Source organism: Danio rerio, chromosome 13, assembly GCF_049306965.1.
Source record: "Danio rerio strain Tuebingen ecotype United States chromosome 13, GRCz12tu, whole genome shotgun sequence".
NCBI lineage: Eukaryota > Metazoa > Chordata > Actinopteri > Cypriniformes > Danionidae > Danio > Danio rerio.
In genome coordinates this window covers 51,050,001-51,072,824 of record NC_133188.1, presented here as the reverse complement: position 1 = coordinate 51,072,824, position 22,824 = coordinate 51,050,001, and the positions used below count along the sequence as shown (strand labels likewise).

The 22,824-nt window shown below is 36.9% G+C and overlaps 1 protein-coding gene across 3 annotated transcripts in view; it reads left to right on the top strand.

Moving 5' to 3' along the window:
* bcl2l11 (BCL2 like 11) overlaps positions 1 to 21,649 on the top strand; it is a 62,802-nt gene extending 41,153 nt beyond the window's left edge. For 2 of the 3 annotated variants that reach the window (XM_073919170.1, XM_073919171.1), the window contains exon 4: positions 14,383 to 21,649. In XM_073919170.1, the coding sequence (XP_073775271.1) occupies positions 14,383 to 14,490 (108 nt within the window). In that variant the 3' untranslated portion in view covers positions 14,491 to 21,649. 3 annotated transcript variants of the gene reach the window in all.
* Positions 21,650 to 22,824: the final 1,175 nt, after the last annotated feature.

Sequence of the window (22,824 nt, the reverse complement as noted above, 5' to 3'; positions counted from 1 at the left end):
GAGGGTCAGTTGACACATCAAACTTGTTGGGAATTTCACAAGAAACACAATGGTGTGCTTGGATTTAACGTAACTTTAATCTTTCATGAGTTATTTACAAGTTTCAGGCCCCCTGCTGCCCATTGTTGAGGTTGACGTCACTTGTCTCTAACTAATTGAATCAAATTAAAAGACAGACAACAGATCTGACAACAAAAGTGATTTAATGTACAAAAGTGAAACCAGAATAATGCCCAAGTATATACAAAAAAGAAACATTTACACGAATAAAAAGAATATAATAAAGTAGCGAATTCAAACAAAGTATCAAACAAACATCAGTTCAACTCGAGTTAAGGGACGATAGTGAAGCCAAACAAAAGAAAGAATGTCATTAAAGGGTCACGAAACACCAAAACACATGTTTTGAGCTGTTGACAGTCGTATATGTGTCCCACACTGCTAAAAACACTATTAGGACACCTATATTTCACTAAAAAGTGTAAATTGGTTGTTTTTGCGTTATTTCAAGCAAATTCGTACTTCCGGTTTGAAACGAATTTTTGAAGCTGCGTCACGGACATGACATAATAGTGTGTATTCCAGCGTGCAGACTGGGCGTCTGTGCCAGAGTGTGTCTTATTACGTCTCAGAGTGTGCTGCATTAATGCATGAGTAAGGCTTGGTTCAAACCAATCAGCACGCTCTATTGTGCAACTTCGTTAATATTCATTACTGTCACAGTGTAGACGGCAGAGACCCCGCGTTGTATTGGCAAAACAAGTGTGAAGTGTTGCTTTTATAGTTTGCTGCAGTTAAGTTTTGTTTTCATTTTCTCTCTGTGAGAGCGCAGCTGGAGTCACGTGTGGATTAACAGTGTACGCGACGCGCGACAACAATAACTTACGTGTCTAAGGAGGATTATTGTTTACCTGAGAGCTGTTCTCATCTGCAAACGCTGAGATCCGGATTCGCTTGTAGTCTCCTCTTAATAAAGACATGGCTCTAGTTGCTGGTGATTGTCCTGTCTCTACAGATTTGGTAAGTGAGCGACCAGTGCTCTTTGTTTATTCAGTTTGTTCGTATCGAACTAACTATTGAGTGTAAACATGTTAGCACCACAACCAAACTGTAACCTCGTGTAGGATTTTCACCGCATTTTGTGACCGGAATAACACACGCGGCTTTCTGACACTACCTGCCGTGTGCATCTAAGTTTCCGGGAAATGCGGAGGTTTTTTTTCTCTCATTCGCCGTGCGGTATCAAACATTGCATGAAAAATACACGCTTAGAGCAGCTCCTCGAATCAAATATCTCGTTTGTCACGAGGGGCATGAATGAATTTCCTGAATGAAAGAGCCAAACTGCAGTTAAAGTCCACCATTTAATAATTTGCCAAATAATTCGACTACAGATGTCCATGTAAACACAGTCACTTTCTGTGTGTGTTTGGACTATGAAACTCCAAATAGACACTCCCATATCATCCCTCTTTTGCTCCTCCGACACTCCCCCCTAAACAGAGCTGGACACGCCCACTTTTCTGACTTTTTCCAAAGTAGAGGTGTGAACAAACCCTGGTGAAACGAGGGGGTTTCATGGCCCTTTAACAATACATTTTCTACGTGTTTGCAAAATGGAAGTCGTACGACATCTTCCCTATCCACCTTAAGCTGAGAAAAGAGTGAACTTGAGGATGTATAGCTCGGGAATTTACGGGAAACAGCCGAGCCAAAAATGCACTGACAAATCAATCAAATTAAAATGAAATTAAATGAAAGTAAAAACAATGAAAATCAAAATCATGTCAGCAAAATACACGAAAAATGAGATCAAAGAAAAAAAACGATCTCTCCCGCTTTTCCTGACGCCCTTTCTATGTCCCCGCGCCACGTGGCCAAAGGATGATAGATCGGTCTCCTTACCAACCAGCTGTCGTGAAGACTTACAGAAATGACAGGCATGGTAAGAGAGAAAGAGAACGGGAGGTAGAGATGCGCGGATCAGCTGAAATGACAACCGAATCCGCGGGTTCATACTAATCATCCACCCGCCCTCACATATACTTTATATATGATATATACATATAGTTTTATATGATATATGTATCCACACCCGATTGCCACTTTAATAATTTAATTCTTTGTTTTAGGCATGATGATAGGTCAACATGGATATCAACAGCAAATTCAGTGAGCTATAATTGAGCATTCACGGTGTCTGTGTCTGCACAGAGATCAAGCCTCTCACCTGAGAAAGTGGACATTATGGTGTTTTTGAAGAAGAACTTAAAACTTAATATTCTAAATGTCCTTAGAGACGACAAGCCTGTTCATCTGTCATTAGTCTACACTCCAGTTTTTTAATTTTAGTTTACTTAGTTAAGATGGCTGCACTAAAGAGAATAGTTTTTTTTTTCTGACTAGTCTATATTGGAGGTGTTTATTTAATTTTTGTTGTTTACTCAGCTATCCTGATTGTACTAAAAATGTGATGGCTAAGTTAATAAAGAAAAAGTTTCCCACATAGCAAAATTTCTCTGGCCCACACAATCAGGTTTTGCTTGGCCCATATACCGCAGTGAATTATAGTACATGACTGGACCAAATCTGGCTTCCAGACAAGGGCCAAACACGGACCATATCTGGGCCAAGTCTCAGCCAAGTTAATAACTCATAACTGGGCCTGAACTGGGCCAGATAGGTTGGTGTGTCACGATTGCAATGAAATTGATAAACCCATGGAGTGATGCGCTTTAGGCACACTATGGGCACGCTTTTTCTCAAAGTGACCTGATTGGTAGAATTTTTATTTTTTACTCAAAAATGATTTTAGTGTATTTTAAATGTGGGTCAAGACTGGCCAAACTCACATGGCCCACTTATCAAATTTTTAAATCTGGGCCAAATACTACGTTTTTCATCTGGCCCAAATCTTGTGTGCCGCCTTAAAGACGGTGCCACCTCTGCCAAACCCGGGCCATGTTTGGCCCACATGCTGTATGCCAGTGCCGGATGAATGCCTGCTGTGCCAGCTTTATGCCAAATCTGGGCCAGAATTCTTTGCTACTAGGGTTAGTTGTTCTTGTTATTAAGTGAATCTATTGTTCCTTAGCATTGCTGTTAAGATGAAATCAAACCCTAACCCCACAGCAAACAGAAACCAAACCGTGGCTCCAAAACCGTGAACCGAACCGTGCCTTTGGTGCAGGCCCGGATTGCCTAATCGGGAGGACCGGGAGAATTCCCGGTGGGCCGGTCCGTTTTTTGGCCGCGAGGGCCGGTGTCCCTAGTTCCAGAATCAGTTGCTCTCAGCAGTCACACTTTTTAAATATAATTTATTTATTTACTTGACCACAGCTTTCTTATTCATCATTTTACCACAGCTCTGCTCTTTTTATCTATTTTTTTATCTATCAGGATGCAGCCTGCAGGTTAATGATGATATAACTAGATAAGTCACCATTCAACGTACAGCTGTTGTGGTACAGTGGTTAGCACATTAGGTTATGACGCGGCCAACCTGGGTTCGGTCCCTGTCTGAGTAACAATTTTTTTTTTCATTTTTATTGTTAAGACATAATACTGTAAGGGTTGTTGAACATAAAAGAGCTGTTTTCTCAAAAAAAGACGTGATAGTGTAATTAGAAACTGAATTGAAAATGACCTTATTTTAATATAGTCAGTGGTGAACTGAGGTGGGCCGGTCTGAGGCTTGAAACTCCAGGGCTGAAAAAGAGTCCCACTCCGGCCCTGCTTTGGTGTATCGTTACACCCCTAATAGATTGTTTTGGTGCTAAAGCATATACTATAGCTGACTTTTTTTTTTAAATCGCTTCACCTCAGATGTTATTAGTTCTTCTTATTTATGTTGGAGAAGCCCAACAAAAAATACATCAGAATTTGAGGGGGGCGTTACACATAGTGCGTAAATATTATCGAACTGTCGTTATTCGTTCATTCATTCATTTTCTTGTCGGCTTAGTCCCTTTATTAGTCCGGGGTCGCCACAATGTAATGAACCGCCAACTTATCCAGCAAGTTTTTTATGCAGCGGATGCCCTTCCAGCCGCAACCCATCTCTGGGAAACATCCACACACACATTCACACACACACTCATTCACTACGGACAATTTAGCCTACTCAATTCACCTGTACCGCATGTCTTCAGACTGTGGGGGAAACTGAAGCACCCGGAGGAAACCCAAGCGAACACAGGGAGAACATGCAAACTCCACACAAAAACGCCAACTGAGCCGAGTGACCTTCTTGCTGTGTGGCGACAGCACTACATACTGCGCCGCTGCTTCACCCACTGTCATTATTGTTTTATAGAAAAAAATATATATGGTGATAATTATCGTTATCAAATTATTGGCTAGCCCTAGTTATGCTAACTACTAATCTTAACTTTTCCAGCACTGACTGTAACGCAATAATGTGCACGTTTTGTAAAGCTGCTTTGAAACAATCATTATTGTGTAAAGTGCTACACAAATAAGCTTGAATTGAATAGTTTCGAGTGTTTTTTCTTTATTTTCGTGAGTTTGTCACATGCTACTCCTCGGCGTAAACTGAAAGCACATGCGCTTGTGTTGTATTACATTGGTTTTTACCAGCTCTGGCAACAGCAGCTCGGCCATCTGTGAATGTATTAGCATCCTGCTGCAGTGTGTGAGGATTGTTTTGCTGGCTTTGTCGAGTTTGTGGCAGCTCTGTTTTTCTTGCATGTGGTCTCTGGGTTTCTTGCCACGCCAGATTTCATTGTCCCTGAGAAGTGAGTCATGGGATGCCACTCTTTCTGTCCCGTAAAAATCTCAGTGCTCTAGTACAGATAGCACACGTACTGTAAAACCAGATAAACAACGCCAAGATTGTTTTTAAAGCTAACTCCGATAAATTGATCCCAGATGGAGGCTTTTTCTATTGGCTGAAATGGTAAATAAGTGTGTTTTTTCACATCAGATAATTGCGTTTGATTAGAGGGATGCGCCTCTGTCATTTTACTCGATCTGCAGTGTCACGCTGGTTTTGAAGATCTGCACACATCACAATTAAAGCCTCTCCGTGACCCGCTCATGCAACACACAACCCCGATTTCGTAACTGCATCTGAACGGTTACGTAAAGTAGCGATAGACTAATAAATCTGATGCTGTTGGGCTGTTTTGTGATGATAAAAATTGGCTGTTATTGGGGTTTAATTATTAGTGGCTTTGAATCTCCTTCCAAATGTTAAAACAGAAAGTTTGTACGCTGAATTCTGATGCGGTTTGAAGAGCTCTTAAGATGTTACCAGCGTTTTAAATGAGTTTTAATGTGCTTTATTTTTTGATTACGGTCCATGTTACAGTTTTTTTAAGGTGCCCTATAATGAAAATCTGGGTATACCAAGGCATAGTAGAATAATAAAGGATCAGTATATGGAAATTGGCCTACTGTAAGCCTCAGACACCACTGTTTCCTTGTTCTCATGAACTTGTTGCTTTTAAATCATATGAAAATGACCAATTTACACTATGCATGCAAAAAACAACTAGGTAAAAAAAAAATCATGACTTAAAAATAAATTTTTAACCAACATTTTCACTCAGTGGCTCGATTTTTACTAATTTTTGCTGCCAATTTTAGGTTTTTAGATGTAAAAAATGACCCATTTAGCGTATGCATGCAACTTACCGCTGGTGTTACCTGCTTTTAAACATTTTTAAACCTAAATTTAATGCAACAGCTGGGTTATCATTATTTTTATCGACCCAATTACACTATGCATGCAAATTACCACTGGGTTTAAAAAATAGTTACTTTAAATTACATTTTAAACCAAAGTTTTCTCTCAATGGCTGAACTTTTTTTTTTTGGCCAAATTTGGGTTAAATATAATTTTTTTTAATCTATTCAGCCTATGCATGCAACATACAGCTGGGTTAAATTTTTACATAATTTTGTACATTTGCAGCCCAAAAGTTTATGCAACAAACAGCAGTATTCAAATTTGGGTTCAACATTATTACATTAAGCTAATTTTTCACTCAATGGCTGCACTTTTTGTTTTCCAAAATTTGGGTTATATGCAAAAAACGACCCATTTAGCCTATGCATGTAACATACAGCTGGGTTAAAGTTTTACCTGCTTTTAGATTACATTTTAAACCAAAATGTAATGCAACAGCTGGATTATCATTTTTTTTAATTTAATTTTGGGTCAAATATGTAAAAACGACCCATTTACACTATGCATGCAAAAAACAACTAGACATGAAGAAAATCATGATTAAATTAATTACATTTTTACTCAAAATTTTCACTCCGTGGCTGGGTTTTTACTATTTTTTGTTGCCAAATGTGGGTTAAATGTAACAAAAAAGACTCATTTAGCCCATGCATGCAACATACGACTTGATTAAAGCTTTACATGCTTTTAAATGACCTTTTTAAAGCAAACTTTAATACAACAGCTGGGCTATTATTTTTAATACAAATTGGGTTAAATCTAAAAAAATTACCCAATTTAAGCCATATGCATGCAAAACAAAACTGGGTTTAAAAAAAATCATGTTTTTTAAAACATTTTAATAATTTCACTCAATTGCTGGATTTTTACTATTTTTTTAGATAAATTTGGGTTAAACATAAAAATGACCTATTTAGCCTATGCATGCAACATACAGTTGGGTTTTAAAAAAATCTGAATTTTAAATGACATTTTTACCCAAATTTTTCACTCATTGGCTGGATTTTTACTGGGGTTTTTTAGCCAAATTTGGGTTAAACATAAAAATTACCCATTTAGCCTATACATGCAACATACTGGGTCAAATTTTTTACATGATTTCGTGTCTTTGCAACCCAAAATTTAATGCAACAGCTTTAAATTTTCCACATTTGCGTTAAAATTTACATTTTTAACCATACATTTCACTCAATGGCTGCACTTTTACTATTTTTTTTTTGTTGCCAAATTTGGGTCAAACATAAAAAATCCCAGCAAAATACATGTAAAACACAACTGGCTTAAATAAGTACATTATTATAGATGACATTTTTAAACCAATATGTAACCCAAATTTGAGTTAAAACAGCATTTTTAAAGAGCATATTGTGCTGCGATCATAATAACAAACACTAAAAGCCATTGAAAACCAGCATGAATAAGCGCAGTATTAAAACAAAGATCTCGCTCTCCTTCCTCTCCCCTTGAGTTGGGTTGAGCTGAACTCGGTGACCTCAGGAGCTGTTTTGTAGTGGAAGTCATTGACTAGCAGTGATGCGTGGTTCAGCGTTGACTCACACTCACAAGTTAAAAAAATGAATGTCATGTGAAAATATGCAGCCATTGAAATAAACCTTTGAAGCACGTTCGGTTCGAGCAGCGCAGTCCCACTGACTCATGATTCACCCGTTTAACCACACACACACACACACACACACGCAGAAATCTCCCTCCACTTCCTCCTCACCTGTTTCCTCTGGCTGAAAACACAATCCCTCTTAGGGCACGATGTGATTTTTGGCAGGGCTTTCAGTGAATTAGTTGTTTTTTTCACTCTCTGCGTTTGTTTGTTTGTAAAGAAAGTGTTTTATGACAGGGGATATTTTCGGCTGCGTGCTGCAGGTTGATTGATGACACACACACACACCTGCCTTGATTATTCACTGATTTGATTAATTGGCTAATTGAGCTCACTTGTGTGCAGTGGTGTAAAGTAACGAATTACAAATACTCAAACTAATGTACTTGAGTAGTATTTCTCAGGAATTGTAATTTACTAACTAGTTTAAAAATGTACTCAAGGGAAAGTACATTAAAAAGTACATTTTTAAGTGCAGTATTAGTACTTTTACTCCATTACTTTCCTTCAACCTGCAGTCACTACTTTTTCTTGTCTATGGGAATTAGAAAACGTCCAACATAAAATCAACCAAATATCAACGTCTAATGATGTTACAGCTTAACGTTGTGTGGAGGTTGCCACTATGATGTCTATCAGATGATGGATTTTGGTTGTCATACCTCACAAATAAATGTCAGTATTTGATGTCAACATGATGTTGGTTTAAGATGTTGGCTTCACGTTGGATTTTGGTCTTTCTAACAACCTAAAAATCAACCAAATATCAACATCATTTGATGTCATTATTGAACATCAAAATAGCATTGTCCTTAAGCTGGATTTAGCTAGCCGGCAGCTAGCTCTCTGCAACTATGGTCGCCCACTGAAGCTAAGCAGGGCTGCGCCCAGTCAGTACCTGGATGGGAGACCCCATGGGAAAGCTAGGTTGCTGCTGGAAGTGGTGTTAGTGAGGCCAGCAGGGGGCGCCCAACCTGCGGTCTGTGTGGATCCTAATGCCCCAGTATAGTGAAGAGGACGCTATACTGCTCAGTGAGCGCCGTCTTTCGGATGAGATGTTAAATCGAGGTCCTGACTCTCTGTGGTCAATAGTAATCCCAGGATGTCCCGTGTAAAAGAGTAGGGGTTTAACCCCGGCATCCTGGCCAAATCTGCCACCTGGCTTCTGTCCATCATGGCCTCCTAACCATCCCCATATCATAATTGGCTTCATCACTCTGTCTCCTCTCCACCAATCAGCTGGTGTGTGGTGTGCGGTCTGGCGCAAAATGGCTGCCGTCTGGTGGTGGTGCCACTGGTGGTGGATGAGGAGACCCCCCCCCCCCCCCCCATTGTGTGTAAAGCGCTTTGAGTGCCCAGAAAAGTGCTATATAAATGTAAGGAATTATTATTATTATTATTATTATTATTATTATTATTATTATTATTATACTTTCACCTGACGCCGCATCACGCACCTCGCGAAACAGACGAGGCTTTTATACTTGAGGCGTTCGCTGTTATGATATTCTTTAAAATGACAGGGGGCGGTCAAAAGAAATGGACGAGCAAATAAACAGAGAAGTAGGAAGTTTCCGGAATTACGTCATGCCATTAATATCATTCAATATTTTTAAACTAATTATTTTTATTATTTATTTTGATGATTATAAGGTTTTGTATAACCAAGATTTTTTTAAAAATCAAACTTTGATGCATCACTTGCTTTTGTTCATATCTCGGACAGTTTTACCATTTAAAGTTTATTAAAATATTAATGACAACAAAATATGGTTTGCTCTACAAATATATTCTTTATTGTGGCAAGAATAAAAGCAAAAAAAAAAGTGCACTTATACACTTAATACAAATGTTTTTTATTCTTATTTAGCCCGCTCCACAATTCACACATTACTGTCTGGCTAGTTTCTGTCCTCTACGGTCCAACATTCCTGACCATTATCACCAAAAAAGCCTAGAAAAACAGGCCATCAGTATACTGTAAACCGATAGGTTCAAATATTCTTTTCCAGTTATCAAAGAAATAATTTCTTCCTTAATTAAAGTTTTGTAGCTATTAAAATTGATTAAAATTAGCAATTGTGACATATACATCAGTGTAAAACCTTTGACTGGTGGAAAAACATGTTGCTGTAATTGTGTAAATGGGTCTCCAATTTTGCCATGGCCTCTTTTGGTTTTAACAAAAGTATCGCTCAGGTTTTTCCAAACTTTTAAACAAAAACAAAACTGACTGACGGACGCGCTCCGTATGATAAACTTATCCCAGATCAGCTTCTGTACACGCCATTTAAAGTGACACCTCTGTTATCAAATGAATGAAGAGCAGCAAATGAATCTCTCACTTTGTTTTGTTTGATAACAGAGGTGTCACTTACCACCGATATATAACGAAAGCATACTTTAACCATTTGTGCTCATTTAAGAGGAAAATAGTTGTGTTTGAAATAAAACACGCAGGACATATTAAGTGTATTTGTCGGTTTAAACACACAACCGAATCCCAAATTGTCCTGCACTTTAGCTTCACTTTAAATCAGGGGTGTCAAACTCAATTCCTGGAGGGTTGAAGCCCTGCACAGTTTAGTTCAAACCCTGCTCCAACACACTTAGTGTAGGTTTCAAACAAGCCTGAAGGACTCAATTAGTTTGATCAGGTGTGTTTAATTAGGGTTGGAAAAACTAAAACTGTGCAGAGCTGCGGCCCTTTTGGAACTGAGTTTGACACCTTTGCTTTAAATGGTGTGATCTGCAGTGTTGCCAGATTGAGCGGTTTCCTGCCTAATTGGGCGGTTTTGAATCTATTTTTGTGGCTGAAAAATGACATAGGCGTGTAGTGTAAAATTCTGCAGTTTTGTAACAGCGTGCCCGCCAGCCCCGGTCTTCACTTATAAACCTGCTATGATCCCCCAAAGAGTTGCCATAGCTCCCGTTCCCTATACAAGCTTACAACAGTTGTGATCTCCCAACGAGACAACAACAAGAAAACATATTTGCGTTCCCTCGCAAAAACTTTCAAAAATGTGTTTACCTATCACTCGTTTTTTTTTCTCCCACCTATTTTTTTTTCTCCACCGTCATGTCCCTTCCGGGTCTCTGTAGCTTCTAAAACATTTGTCACAGGTCATATTTTACAACAAAACCAGAAAAAATAATAACAAATGACATTTTTTTGCGTGAATAAAAAGTCTATTTTAGGAGCATTAACATTTTTAAAAATATATGAAAAATATCAACATAAATAACAAAAATAAAAAGATTAAAATTTAATTTTAAAATTTGATTCAAATTATAAAACTTAATCAAATAATTTTGTTAGACGTGTCTAGACATACTGAAGTCAAATATTCATTAATTTTTCTATGGCTTAGTCTCTATTTCAGGGGTCGCCATAGCGGAATGAACCACCCACTATTCCGGCATATGTTTTATACAGTGGATGCCCTTCCAGCCACAACCTGGTACTGGGAAACACTCAAACACTCACATGCACACACACACACACTTTGGCCAATTTAGCTATAGCGCATGTCTTTGGACTGTGGGGGAAACCGGAGCACCCGAAGGAAACCCACAAAAACACGGGGAGAACATGCAAACTCCACACAGAAATACCAACTGACCCAGCCAAGGCTCGAACCAGCAACCTTCTTGCTGTGAGACAACAGTGCTAACCATTGAGCCAACATTGTGTAGAGATATTGAGGTGAAATATGACAGATATATTATTGAGGTTTTTATTTATGCTCTTGCGTTTTCAGCCAGTTTGTTTATTGTCGTCGTCTCAGAGTAGATTGTTATCGTGGAGGTTATAAGTACGCCCAGGCCTGCTGTTTTTCATTCTCTACAGGAAAGGCTTTTTTTCTCCTCCTTTTCTCTGGTTGTAGAGTGCGTTTCCTCACTAGTTCCTGCCAGTCTCCAGGGGGAAATGCTTATCGCAGTCATTCAGCACGCCTGGTGAACGTAGCACAGATCTGCAGGCCAGAAAAAGGCCACCTGGTTCAGGGCAAACGCTGCCAAATCTCACAGCTCCGGATAACCTGCAGCTGCTAGTTCCTGTATTGCGTTCGCAGTAGATCTGACCGCATGCAGAAGATACTGTAAATCCCTCAAAGCATCAAGGTCTCAACATGGTATTTCATGTGTCAACATGGTGCTCAGTGTCACAGTATGAGCTGAAGGGCTGACCTGCGCAACTCTGAACTGTACAGATTAGCAGCTGTGAGAATCATTTCAACGTGTGTGCATGTGTGTATATACGTTATATATATATATATATATATATATATATATATATATATATATATATATATATATACGTTAAAAACCTGGAGCACAGGTAATAAAGGGGACCTATTATGCTGAAATCACTTCTATGAGGGGTTTGGACATAGCTGTCTGTGAATATAACCAGTTTCTAATGGTACAAATCTACTGATTCATTTTTTTTTATAATCACACTTGATATAAACAGTCACTTTGAAATTCTGCCTGTACGTGTCACCAGAGGGGGGAAAACTCCGCCCATTAGTGACTATCTTTCCCTCATTAGCATAAACAGCTCTAAGTGAGAAGCAGCCATCTGATATAAGAGATTTCTCCTGCTGAAGATAATGTCAGCGACTAAAAGGCTTTGTAAATGTGGAGTTTTAGGATGCACAAATAAAAAGCGTAGACCCGGGCCACATGCCTGATAGACCTCTTTGATCGGCCTGCATGAAGTATTTACTTAAATTCAACCGCAAACCGGGCCTTGTAATGCACAGGTTTTATATTGCGAGTCAACAAAAGGGGACCTTCGTCTATTGTACGCTCAGTTTCATTATTTTAAATGGAGACGCACAAGTTCAGCAAATAGGAAGGGATGCACATGCCGTATGTCACGCTCGGGTTTCCAGGCACGACAAGTTTAAAAAACTCGAAACAGTTTTGAGTGTCGCAAACGAACCATGTGTAGTGTATAAATGTATGTATGTGTTTATGTGTATAAATTGCTTTAGTAAATATAAAATTGGACATTTCTGACACATTATTCACTGTAAAAAAATATCTCAATCCATATTTTGTGATTCACGAGTGTTTTTGTTTATTTATAGTTGTGAATTGCCTTATGGGATGTTGATCTCTGCTCTGTCAACTCAGTCGTACTAAAATGTGCGATTTTAAAAAGGAGGCGTGGCAGCAAACTCCACCCCCAAACCCTACCGTCATTTGGGGATTAAGCAAATTGTGCTGGATTGTACGAATTAGCTACTAAGTCATAAAGTTATGAATTTCTTTGAGATCGTGTTGGTCACAGTTGTTTTTATTTTTACTCTCCTAAATGTGCTAGATGACGTTTGAGGTTTGTTGGATGTGAATTTGCCTCTTTTAGAGTATATCTTGTGGTCTTGCGGTTTCTGCCCCCTATTTATTATTGTTTAGTGAAATTTCATGGACAAAATGCAGTCATTTCAATAGGAATCCTCTCAGATGGGAAACCATTTCCAACATATTTCACTCTCGTTTAAATTTATCATGTGAATCTTCTGCTTTGACCAATGCAAAGCTGCTCGGTTTGAGAGGTGTGTTGCTTTTTGATTGGTTCAAATAGCATACTGAGGGAAAACATGCTTTAATGCGGTTTAGAAATCGCACATGTCAAAGTTGTGATTTCGATATGATTTGCACAGCCCTAATCGTGTGTATTTGCTGCTTTGACAGATCCAAAGCTGTTCGGTTTGAAAAATATGACTGACTCTTTTGATACTGCACCCTAATTTTTCACATGTATTTTAGCTGTTCATTCATTTCTAGAGTTTCCACTTAGATATGCTTGGCATTTAAAGCAGATTTGGCATGCTGTCCCGGGAGAGAACCCTGAGCTCGTAGATAGTTGAGCCCAGGGCTCCCGCACAGTCAATAAGCATATCAGGGGATCCGAGATCAGGTAGGTCTCGATAGCTCCCCCTTTAGAAAGGGGAGAAAAAGGAGGAGATGGGGTAGAAGGGGGGATTCTTCCAAAACGAAGATAGAGCAATAAGGAAAAAGTGATCCATTTATATTAAGCTAGGATCACTCTGATTGGATTATTACTGATTACAGATGAGTAGCCAGCAGCGCTCAATTATATCACAGGCTCCTCTCGAAATTAGTTTATAAATCTTCACTTGGCTTAGTCCCTTATTTATCAGGGGTCACTTTACTTGCATTTAATGTGTTTTATGTGTATAAACTGGTTTAGTAAATATAAAATTAATCCATATTTTGTGATTTACAAGTGTTTCCTGTTTATTTAAAGTTGTGAATTGCATTATGGAATGTTGATCTTTGCTGTCAAATTTTAATGTTGAACATTTAACTAAGCAGTTTAAGAAAGTGACTTTTATTGACATTTTAGTCATTTGAAATAATATAATGTATGAAAATAAAATATATAGAGAAATACATTTGTAAAATAACAGAAAATGTACCAGCATCAGGCTTTTGTAGGGTAATATACAAGAATCTAGATGATATATCACTATTAAACGATTAAAAATGACAGTAAAAATTTATTTTTTAAACTTCTCAACATCCCATAAGTCAATTCAAGTCCCATAATGCAATTCAAATGCATAAATAAAAGTACATATGGTCCCACTTTATATTAAGTGTCCTTAACTACTATGTACTCAAAAAATAAATACAATGTAGTTAATGTGTTTATAATGTATTTGAGAACACTTGTGGTGCTTTTGAGTTGGGATAGAGGTTGGGTTATGGACAGGTTTGGTGGCATGGGTAGGTTTAAGGGTGGGTTAAGGTGTAAGGGATAGTTTACAGTGTATTTACAAATGTAATTACAAAAGTTAAATACAGATGTAATTACATACATGCATTTAATCAAGCATAAGTACATAGTAAATACATGCATTTACACAATAAGTACATTGTAACAAACTATTAATTCCCGTGTAAGTATATATTAGTTAAGGCCACTTAATATAAAGTGGGACCGTACATTTTATTTATGTATTTTTCAGATTTTTTTTTTCATCTGACTTAATGGGATTTGTCTGTCACCTTACAGGCCGGAGCAGGAGTGAACCAGCTGCATGCTCCCAACGAACACGCCATCGTCCTGTGGATGAACGACATTATCGGACGCCTAGTACACTTTTTCCTGCGAAGAAGATGATTTTCGCATTGAACACCCAGCAGACACGTAGCAGACATGTAGCATCAGACATCACCCTCTCTCTGGGCTGTATATATATAAATATATATGTATGTATGTATGTACATAATAAGGGAAAACAGCAGTGCTGCTCTTCCGCAACCTCTCTCCGGGTTTCGGCGTACAGTTTTTGGACCTGTCGGGATGTGTGCAGGACGGATTTATATAAACATCGGGAACCCTCGGCCATCCTAAAACTCACAGCAGAGTTTCCTGCGTTCACATGGAAAGCTGAGCCATTAGATGCTGTGTTGACATGAATTAAACCTGGTGTTTTTTTAATTGCACCGTATGTGGAGGAAGTGGAAAAAACGTGCCTTCATTGTTTGTTTGCCCTTGACACGTCTCTCTTTTTGTTGACTTTAGCCTGTCTTTTTTGTTTCGTTATTGCTTTTGTATTTATTTTTACTATATTTAATTTGTACATTTTGTGAATAATTTGATGCACGTTAGTGGACGTTAGTCGGTCAAGCGATGGTTTTGGTTCCGCCTGTTCCTCGTGTCCTAGTTTGCACTTGCGTTTGGTTTGCGTTAGCTTATATGAATCATATTAAAAGGATAACCCAATAGCAGGAAGTAAACAATCGGACTAAATGCATAAACAGAGATTGATCTATTTGAGTTACGCATGAATTATCTTCATTTGAATCAGGATATTTTAAGGCCTTTTCACATGACTGCTGTGACTGCATATTTCTCAATATGTTGAACTCTATGAAGGACCAAGTTACTCGGGTAACCATTGGTACATTGATTTCATGATATGATGTTCACTCTGTTCATACTGATTGCTGAAACCAGACATTAGTATGGAAGCACTAGTATTTCTATTATTCGCAAGAAATGTTGCACTAGAACAGAAAATGACCAAAAAAATAAGGATTATTACCCAACTTTAGGGGCCATTCCTGCCTGATCTCACAAGAAAACGTAACTATTTTACATTTAGTCAGTTTAGTGGCTAATCCGCATGAATTCGTTCGAGTTTAGTCGTACGAAAATGAACAATTTTAAAAAGGAGGCACGGCTGCAAACCCCAACATCATCGGGGGAGAGGCAAATCGAACTAAATTGTGCGAATGAAATCAAAGTTACGAATTGCCATGAGATGGTGTTGGCCATTCACACTCTACATCACTTTTTTCCTAATTGTTTTTTTACTTTTCTAAATGTGCTAGATGTCATTTGAGGTTTGTTAGATGTGAATTTACCTCTTCCAGAGTATATCTTGTGGTCTTGCGGATTCCGCCCACAATTTGTCATTGCTTTGAGCAATTTCATGGACAAAATGCAGTCATTTCAATAGAAATCCTCTCAGATTGGAAGTCGTTTCCAACATATTTCACTCTTGTTTAAGTTTATCAAGTGAATTTGCTGCTTTGACCAATGCAAAGCTGCTCGGTTTGAATATTATGACTGACTCTTTTGACAACAGACCCTATTTTTGCACAGATTTTAACTGTTTATTCATTTGGCTTAGTCCCTTATTTATCAGGGGTCACCACGGTGGAATGAACCGCCAACTATTCCGGCATACGTTTTACTCAGCGGATGCCCTTCCGGATTTTAACTTAAATAACTTCTTAACCCATAATATTCAGTGCAGGAATGTTCGTCAGCCTATATTTTATACACATTTTTCAGTTATACTTATTGTATATTAGTGTTTGAGCATGCGAAAATCATGTGCGAATCATACGGCGCTGCGAAAAAAAAGGAATAAAAGATGACGACTTTGACAGCACAAACGATTGCTCAGTGTTTGACATCTCTGTACAGAGTGGTCACGTTTTGATGTTCTATTGGCCTCACGCATTCAGATGATGCAAATTTGCAAGTCAAAGCTCACCAAGCTTGTACTTTAAAACCCAGTGACATGCGAAATTTGTCGTACAATCTCATATTTCCAATCGGGCACATTAGCACGGGCTGAAAAGTGCAGTGTGTGAGCGGCTTTATTGAGGATACAGCATTCTAAAAACAACAAGTTTAAAGTTTAATATTTAAAATACATCTTGAGGCATTGCATGTAAAAATGTTCTATTGTTGCTTTGCAAAATTATGTGAACAAAATCCTTAATTTCAATAAGAATCTACGCAAAAAGGAGTTGCGCTTCAGTAAAGAGGGCCAGTTCACCCAAAAAATAGAAATGTTTTCATCTTCAAGTAGTTCCAAACCTTTGTAAGTTTATTTTTGGTGAACACAAAAGAAGATATTTTAAAGAATATTGTAAACCAGTAGCCATTGATATCCATAGTAGGAAAAAAAATACTATGGAAGTCAATGGCTGCTGGTTTCCAACATTCTTCAAATTATTTTCTGTTCTGTTTAACAGAAGACAGAAACTCAAACAGGTTTGAAACAAGTGAAGGATGAGTAAATGATGACAGGATTTTTGTTTTTGGGCGAATTATCCCTTTAAGGGCCAAATATTTTGAATTTGTTACTTATATTAGTTGATTTTAACTATAAAAATTGCTTTGTTTTAAAGGTCTGAGCACCACTTTTAACAGTTGACCACAAAATTTAACCAAGCTTATTGTGCATACAGCCATGTGTCGAAACCTCCCATCTCTCTTCCATTGATTTTTAGCCATGCATAAATGCTGGTTACTGTTGCAAACTGGTATTTTCTTATCCTGTTATTTTAATTGTAAAGTACTTCACTTGGTCATTTATCCATAGGCAGATGTATTAGTAAAAGTCCAGACACAATCACAAAATTACCCTAATTCTGCATTGCAAAAATAAAGGGAATAGCGTTATCCAAATTTCAGCTCATTTCTCAAACCCAAACATTTAAAGGAGTACGTTTTTGATAACCTACATTTTCATGTCATTTGTTTCCGGTTACATACTCACACATTTTAGTTTAGTTTTGTTTTCCGAAGCAAGCAGAGAAACTCACTTGCGCTTGTAGCCGTTACGATACAACACGTTTTATTTGAAGGTCAAAGATTTGCATTCGTGATGAAAGTCATGTGAAAAGGTCTCATGAAGCTTTCAGGTACTAGATGAACAGTATATGAACTCGTATAAGATACTTTACAGTTGACAAAAATCGAATTGGACAGGCAAAGGTAGTGAGTATGTGTAACTAATACAGATGTAATGTTTTTTAGACATCATAATCATTCCACATTTGGTATTCCGGTTAATTAAATGTTCTTATTTGTTTGCTTATTAAAGTTAAACTTCCATTTGTTTCGACAACATGCGCTTATGCCTAGTTTTGTGAATCTACACTGTAAAAAAATGATTAGTTGACTTTACTTTTTTAAAAGGGAGTAAAATTGTTGGCTTAAAAGCAACCGTTTTACTCACTTTAGTCAACTAATTGCTTTAAAGCAACTTGACTTTACTTTAAAAAGTGAGCAAACCCGTGCATGATTGATTAGTTGACTTGACTTAAGCGAGTGAACTTGTCACTTCTGAAGCAAATAGTTGACTTTACTTTCAAAAAGTGAGTAAAATTATTGAATTTAAACCGATTAGTTGACTTTACTTTTTAAAGTGAGTAAACCCATTGCTTTTAAGCGATTAGTTGACTACTGAAAAAAGAAAATAAATTAGTTGCTTTTGAGGCTATTACTTGACTTTAAAAATTGTTGCCTTTAAACCAATTAGTTGACTTACACAAGTGAGTATAACTGCTGCTTTTAAGCGATTACTTGACTTTATTTTAAAAAGTGAGCAAACTCAATGCTTTCAAAGCGATTAGTTGACTTAAATAAGTGGGTAAACTTGTTGCTTTTGAAGCGATTAGTTGACTTTACTGAAAAAAAGTGTCAACCAATTGATTTTATGTGATTAGTTGACTACTTTGAAAATTTGAGTAAAACCAATACTTTTAAGCTATTAGTTAACTTTACATTAGAATAGAGTAAACCCGTTGCTTTCAAAACCATTAGTTGACTTTACCTTAAAGTGAGTAAAATTGTTGCTTTCTAAGTAATAAGTTGATTTTACTTTTAAAAAGCAAGTAAACCCGTTGATTAAGTGATTACTTGACTTTATTTTAAAAGGAGAGCAAACTCATAGCTTTCAAAGTGATTAGTTAACTTAAATGTGTGAGTAAACTTTTTGCTTTTTAAGGGATTAGTTCACTTTACTTTTAAAAAGCAAGTAAACCTGTTGATTTTAAGCGATTAGTTGACTTCATTTTAAAAAGTAAGCAAACTCATTGCTTGTAAGCGATTAGTTGACTACACTTTTGAAATCGATGGGTTTACGTTTTCTTAAAGTAAATTCAACTTTGAAAGCAACAAGTTTACTCACTTTTTTAAAACGATTAGTTGACTTTACTGTAAAAAAGTGAGAGAACTTATTGCTTTCAAATCATATAGTTGACTTCTAAAAAGCAAATGTGTTGTTTTTAAAGCGATTAGTTGACTTTACCTTAAAAAGTGAGTGAACTGGCTGCTTTCAAAGCAATTAGTTACCTGTTGATTTTAAGCAGTTACTTGACTTTACTTTTAAAAAGTGAGTAAACTTCTTGCTTTCAAAGCGTTTAGTTAACTTTAAAAATGAGAGTAAATCCATTGCTTTTAAGCAATGAAAAGTTGACTTTACTTTGAAATCAATTGGTTTACTTTTTCTAACTAAACCGCTTTAAAGCAATGGGTTTACTCACTTTTTTTGAAAGCGATTAGTTGATTTACTTGACATTATTGTAAATAAAAAAATTAGTAAACCCATTGTTTTTTTGGGGGGGGGGTATTTTGGCAATTAGTTGACTTTACTGAAAAAAGTGAGTAAACCCATTGAATTTAAGCCATCAGTTGCCTCTAAAAATGTGAGTAAATCTATTGCTTTTAAGTGATTAATTGATTTTGCTTTGAAATCAGTGGGTTTTACTTTTTTTAAATAGTAAATTTATCTAATTGATTCGAAGGGAACAAGTTCACTCACTTTTTTTTAAAGCGATTAGTTGACTTTATTTTAAAAAGTGAGTAAACTCACAGCTTTCAAAGCGATTAGTTGACTTAAATAAGTGAGTAAACTTGTTGCTTTTAAAGTGATTAGTTCACTTTACTTTTAAAAAGCAAGTAAACCCGTTGATTTAAAGCGATTTGTTGACTATTTTAGAAAGTGACCAAACGCATTGCTTTCAAAGCGATTAGTTGACTTAAGTGAGTAAACTTGTTGCTCTTAAAGCGATTAGTTGACTTTTCTTTTAAAAAGTAAACCCATTGCTTCTAAGCGATTACTTGACTTTACTTTTGAAAAGCAAGTAAACCCTTAGATTTTAAGCGATTAGTTGACTACACTTTTGAAATCAATGGGTTTACCTTTCCTTAAAGTAAATTCAACTAATCACTTTGAAAGCAACAAGTTTACTCACTTTTTTAAAACGATTAGTTGACTTTACTTGACATTACTGTAAATTAAAAAAATGAGTAAACCCATTGTTTGTTTGTTTTTTGCGATTAGTTGACTTTACTAAAAAAAGTGAGGAAACTTGTTGCCTTCAAAACGATTAGTTGACTTTTCTTAAAAAAAATTTGAGTAAACCCATTGAATTTAAGCGATCAGTTGCCTTTAAAAATGTGAGTAAATCTATTGCTTTTAAGTGATTACTTGATCTTGCTTTGAAATCAGTGGGTTTACTTTTAAAAAAGTTAATTCAACTAATTGATTCCAAGGGAACAAGTTCACTCACTTTTTTAAAAAGCGATTAGTTGACTTGAATAAAGTTAGTAAACCTGTTGCTTTCAAAGCGATTAGTTAGCTTTACCGTAAAAAAACAACAAACCCATTGCTTTTAAGCAATTAGTTGACTTTACAGAAAGTGATTAAACCCATTGCTTTCAAATCTATTAGTCGAGTTTACTATAAAAAAGTGAGTTAACCCATTGAATTGAAGCAATTATTTGACTTTAAAAAAATGTGAGTAAAACTATTGCTTTAAGCGATTAGTTGACTTTACTTTGAAATCAATGGGTTTAATCACCTTTTTAAAAACAATTGGTTGACTTCATTATTTAAAAATGTGAGTAAACCCATTACTTTTAAGCAATAAGTTGACCTTAGTGATTAAAGCCAATGCCTTAAAACTATTAAGTAAATGAACTATGTGCATAATTATAAAAATTAAGTCTACTCAAGTAGTAAGTAGTCAACTAATGGCTTTTTACAGTGTAGTTTAGGTCAAGGGGTTTGGTTAGTCAATGTTGCAAATAGCTTTCTCCCAAAGCGATCATACCTACAGTAAAACCTCCATTAAAGTGCCTTGCTCAAAGATACAGCGCCGATCGAGCAGGATTTTACTTGCAGAAACTCTGGTTTCTGGTTGCACCAAATTTGGGAATTCATTTGCAACCTGACTAGTTGTGCACACATCACAACCACTGCTCAACAGCTTCATCCAGCCTCAGGGACTAAGGGAAATACACCTGTGTCGTTTTTATCTTGAACAAACCAGTCTTCTTGTCTTTCTTTCCCTCCTTCGCCTTTTATTACCGTTCTCCCAGTATTGCAGTAATCAATGCACAAGGCTCAGAACGAGTCGTCAAGTATGTTGGTATAATAATGATGTGTTTTTCTAAATGCAAAGATTAAACTGATGTATTGACTACCTACTTTGAAAGGTATTGCTGAAAGTTGAAGAAATCCGTCGGTTAGACATTCCACATGTGGAAGATGCACGGCCCTGTGTTTTCATGTTTGTTTTTGTTTCTCTTTGCCAAAATGACAATGTTTAGCTTGTCTGCCGTTCCAGGTTTACCATTTAAACCAAAGACCTCATCTTTTCATTGCTGTAAGCATCGTATACATATTGTGTCATGCTGTGTTCATTCTAGCAGTTCCCGTTTTCCAGCTTTTTTTATATTCCAGAACAAACTTTTGTTTTCGTTTTCTGAGGGAAATCTCTGAATTTCAGGCCAACCTGTGTGTTTCTCACTGGACCTCAGACTGAGTGTTTTCAGTCCTGTTGCACTGAACTAACTCCCGCATCACCCGATCTGACGCCACCCAGGACCCAGTAAATGTGTAGCAAGATGACAATTTGTATTTGTTTTGTTAAATACATCCTTTTTTTGTATTTTGCACTGAACCAATCTGTGCTAATTTGTGCAATACTGCTGTAAATAAAGCCGCTTTTTTCATCTTTCTAAATGGAAGAGTGAGTGTGTTTTTTTTAATAATCATTCACAATTAGTTGCATGGGATGATCAGAGTAAATGTGAATTATGAAGAGAAAACAAACGTTCTTTATTTATACAAGTGGGTCTATAATAAGCATATTTTCTGATTTGTGGAAAATATTCTGCAAAATAAATGTAAATATTCAAGTTAATTGTAAACATTAAAAATAATTTTTTTGCATAAACTGTATAAAGCGTAAGCAAGAAAATATAGATGCGAGGCCTATTTAAAAACAGCAGAAAAATACTGTATTTTTCAACATTAATGCATCAAAAATGTTTCAAATAAAGTGTGGGAACAAAGTAAAATATGGGATGAAAAAGTGTTCGAATGGAATTCAGCTTATTAGATATATTTTAGTAAATAAAAATGTACGACATACTTTGATCAGCAATTGTTAAAATATATAAGCAAACATCCTAAACTTTATCATATTTTAAAGTAATAAAAACTGATTGGTAACTTATTATTAAATTAAGAGTGAAACCGAGTGATTGGAAGGATAGTGGAAAAATATTAAAATGAATACATACACACACATATATATATATATATATACACACACACAGGCCAATTTATTAGGTACACCTTACTAGTACCGGGTTGGACCCCCTTGTGCCTTTAAAACGGCTTTAATTCTTTGAGGCATATACATGATTTGTCAGCTGCACATACATGATGCGAATGGAGGCCATTTGAGTACAGTGAACTCATTGTCGAGTTCAAGAAACCAGTCTGAGATGATTTGCACTTTATGACATGGCGAGTTATCCTACTGGAAGTAGCCATCAGAAGATGGAGACACTGTCGTCATAAAGGGATGGACATGATCAGCAACAATACTCATGTAGACTGTGGTGTTGACACGATGCCCAGTCGGTACTAATGAGCCCAAAGTGTGGCAAGAAAATCTCCCCCACACCATTACACCACCACCAGCAGCCTGAACTGTTGATACAAGGCAGGATGGATCCATGCTTTCATGTTGTTGACGCCAAATTCCAATCTTCTATTGTCTAGTTTTGGTGTGTCTGTGTGAATTGTAGCCTCAGTTTCTTGTTTTTAGCTGACAGGAGTGGCACCCGCTGTGGTCTTCTGCTGCTGTAGCCCATCTGCCTCAAGGTTGGATGTGTTGTGTGTTCAGA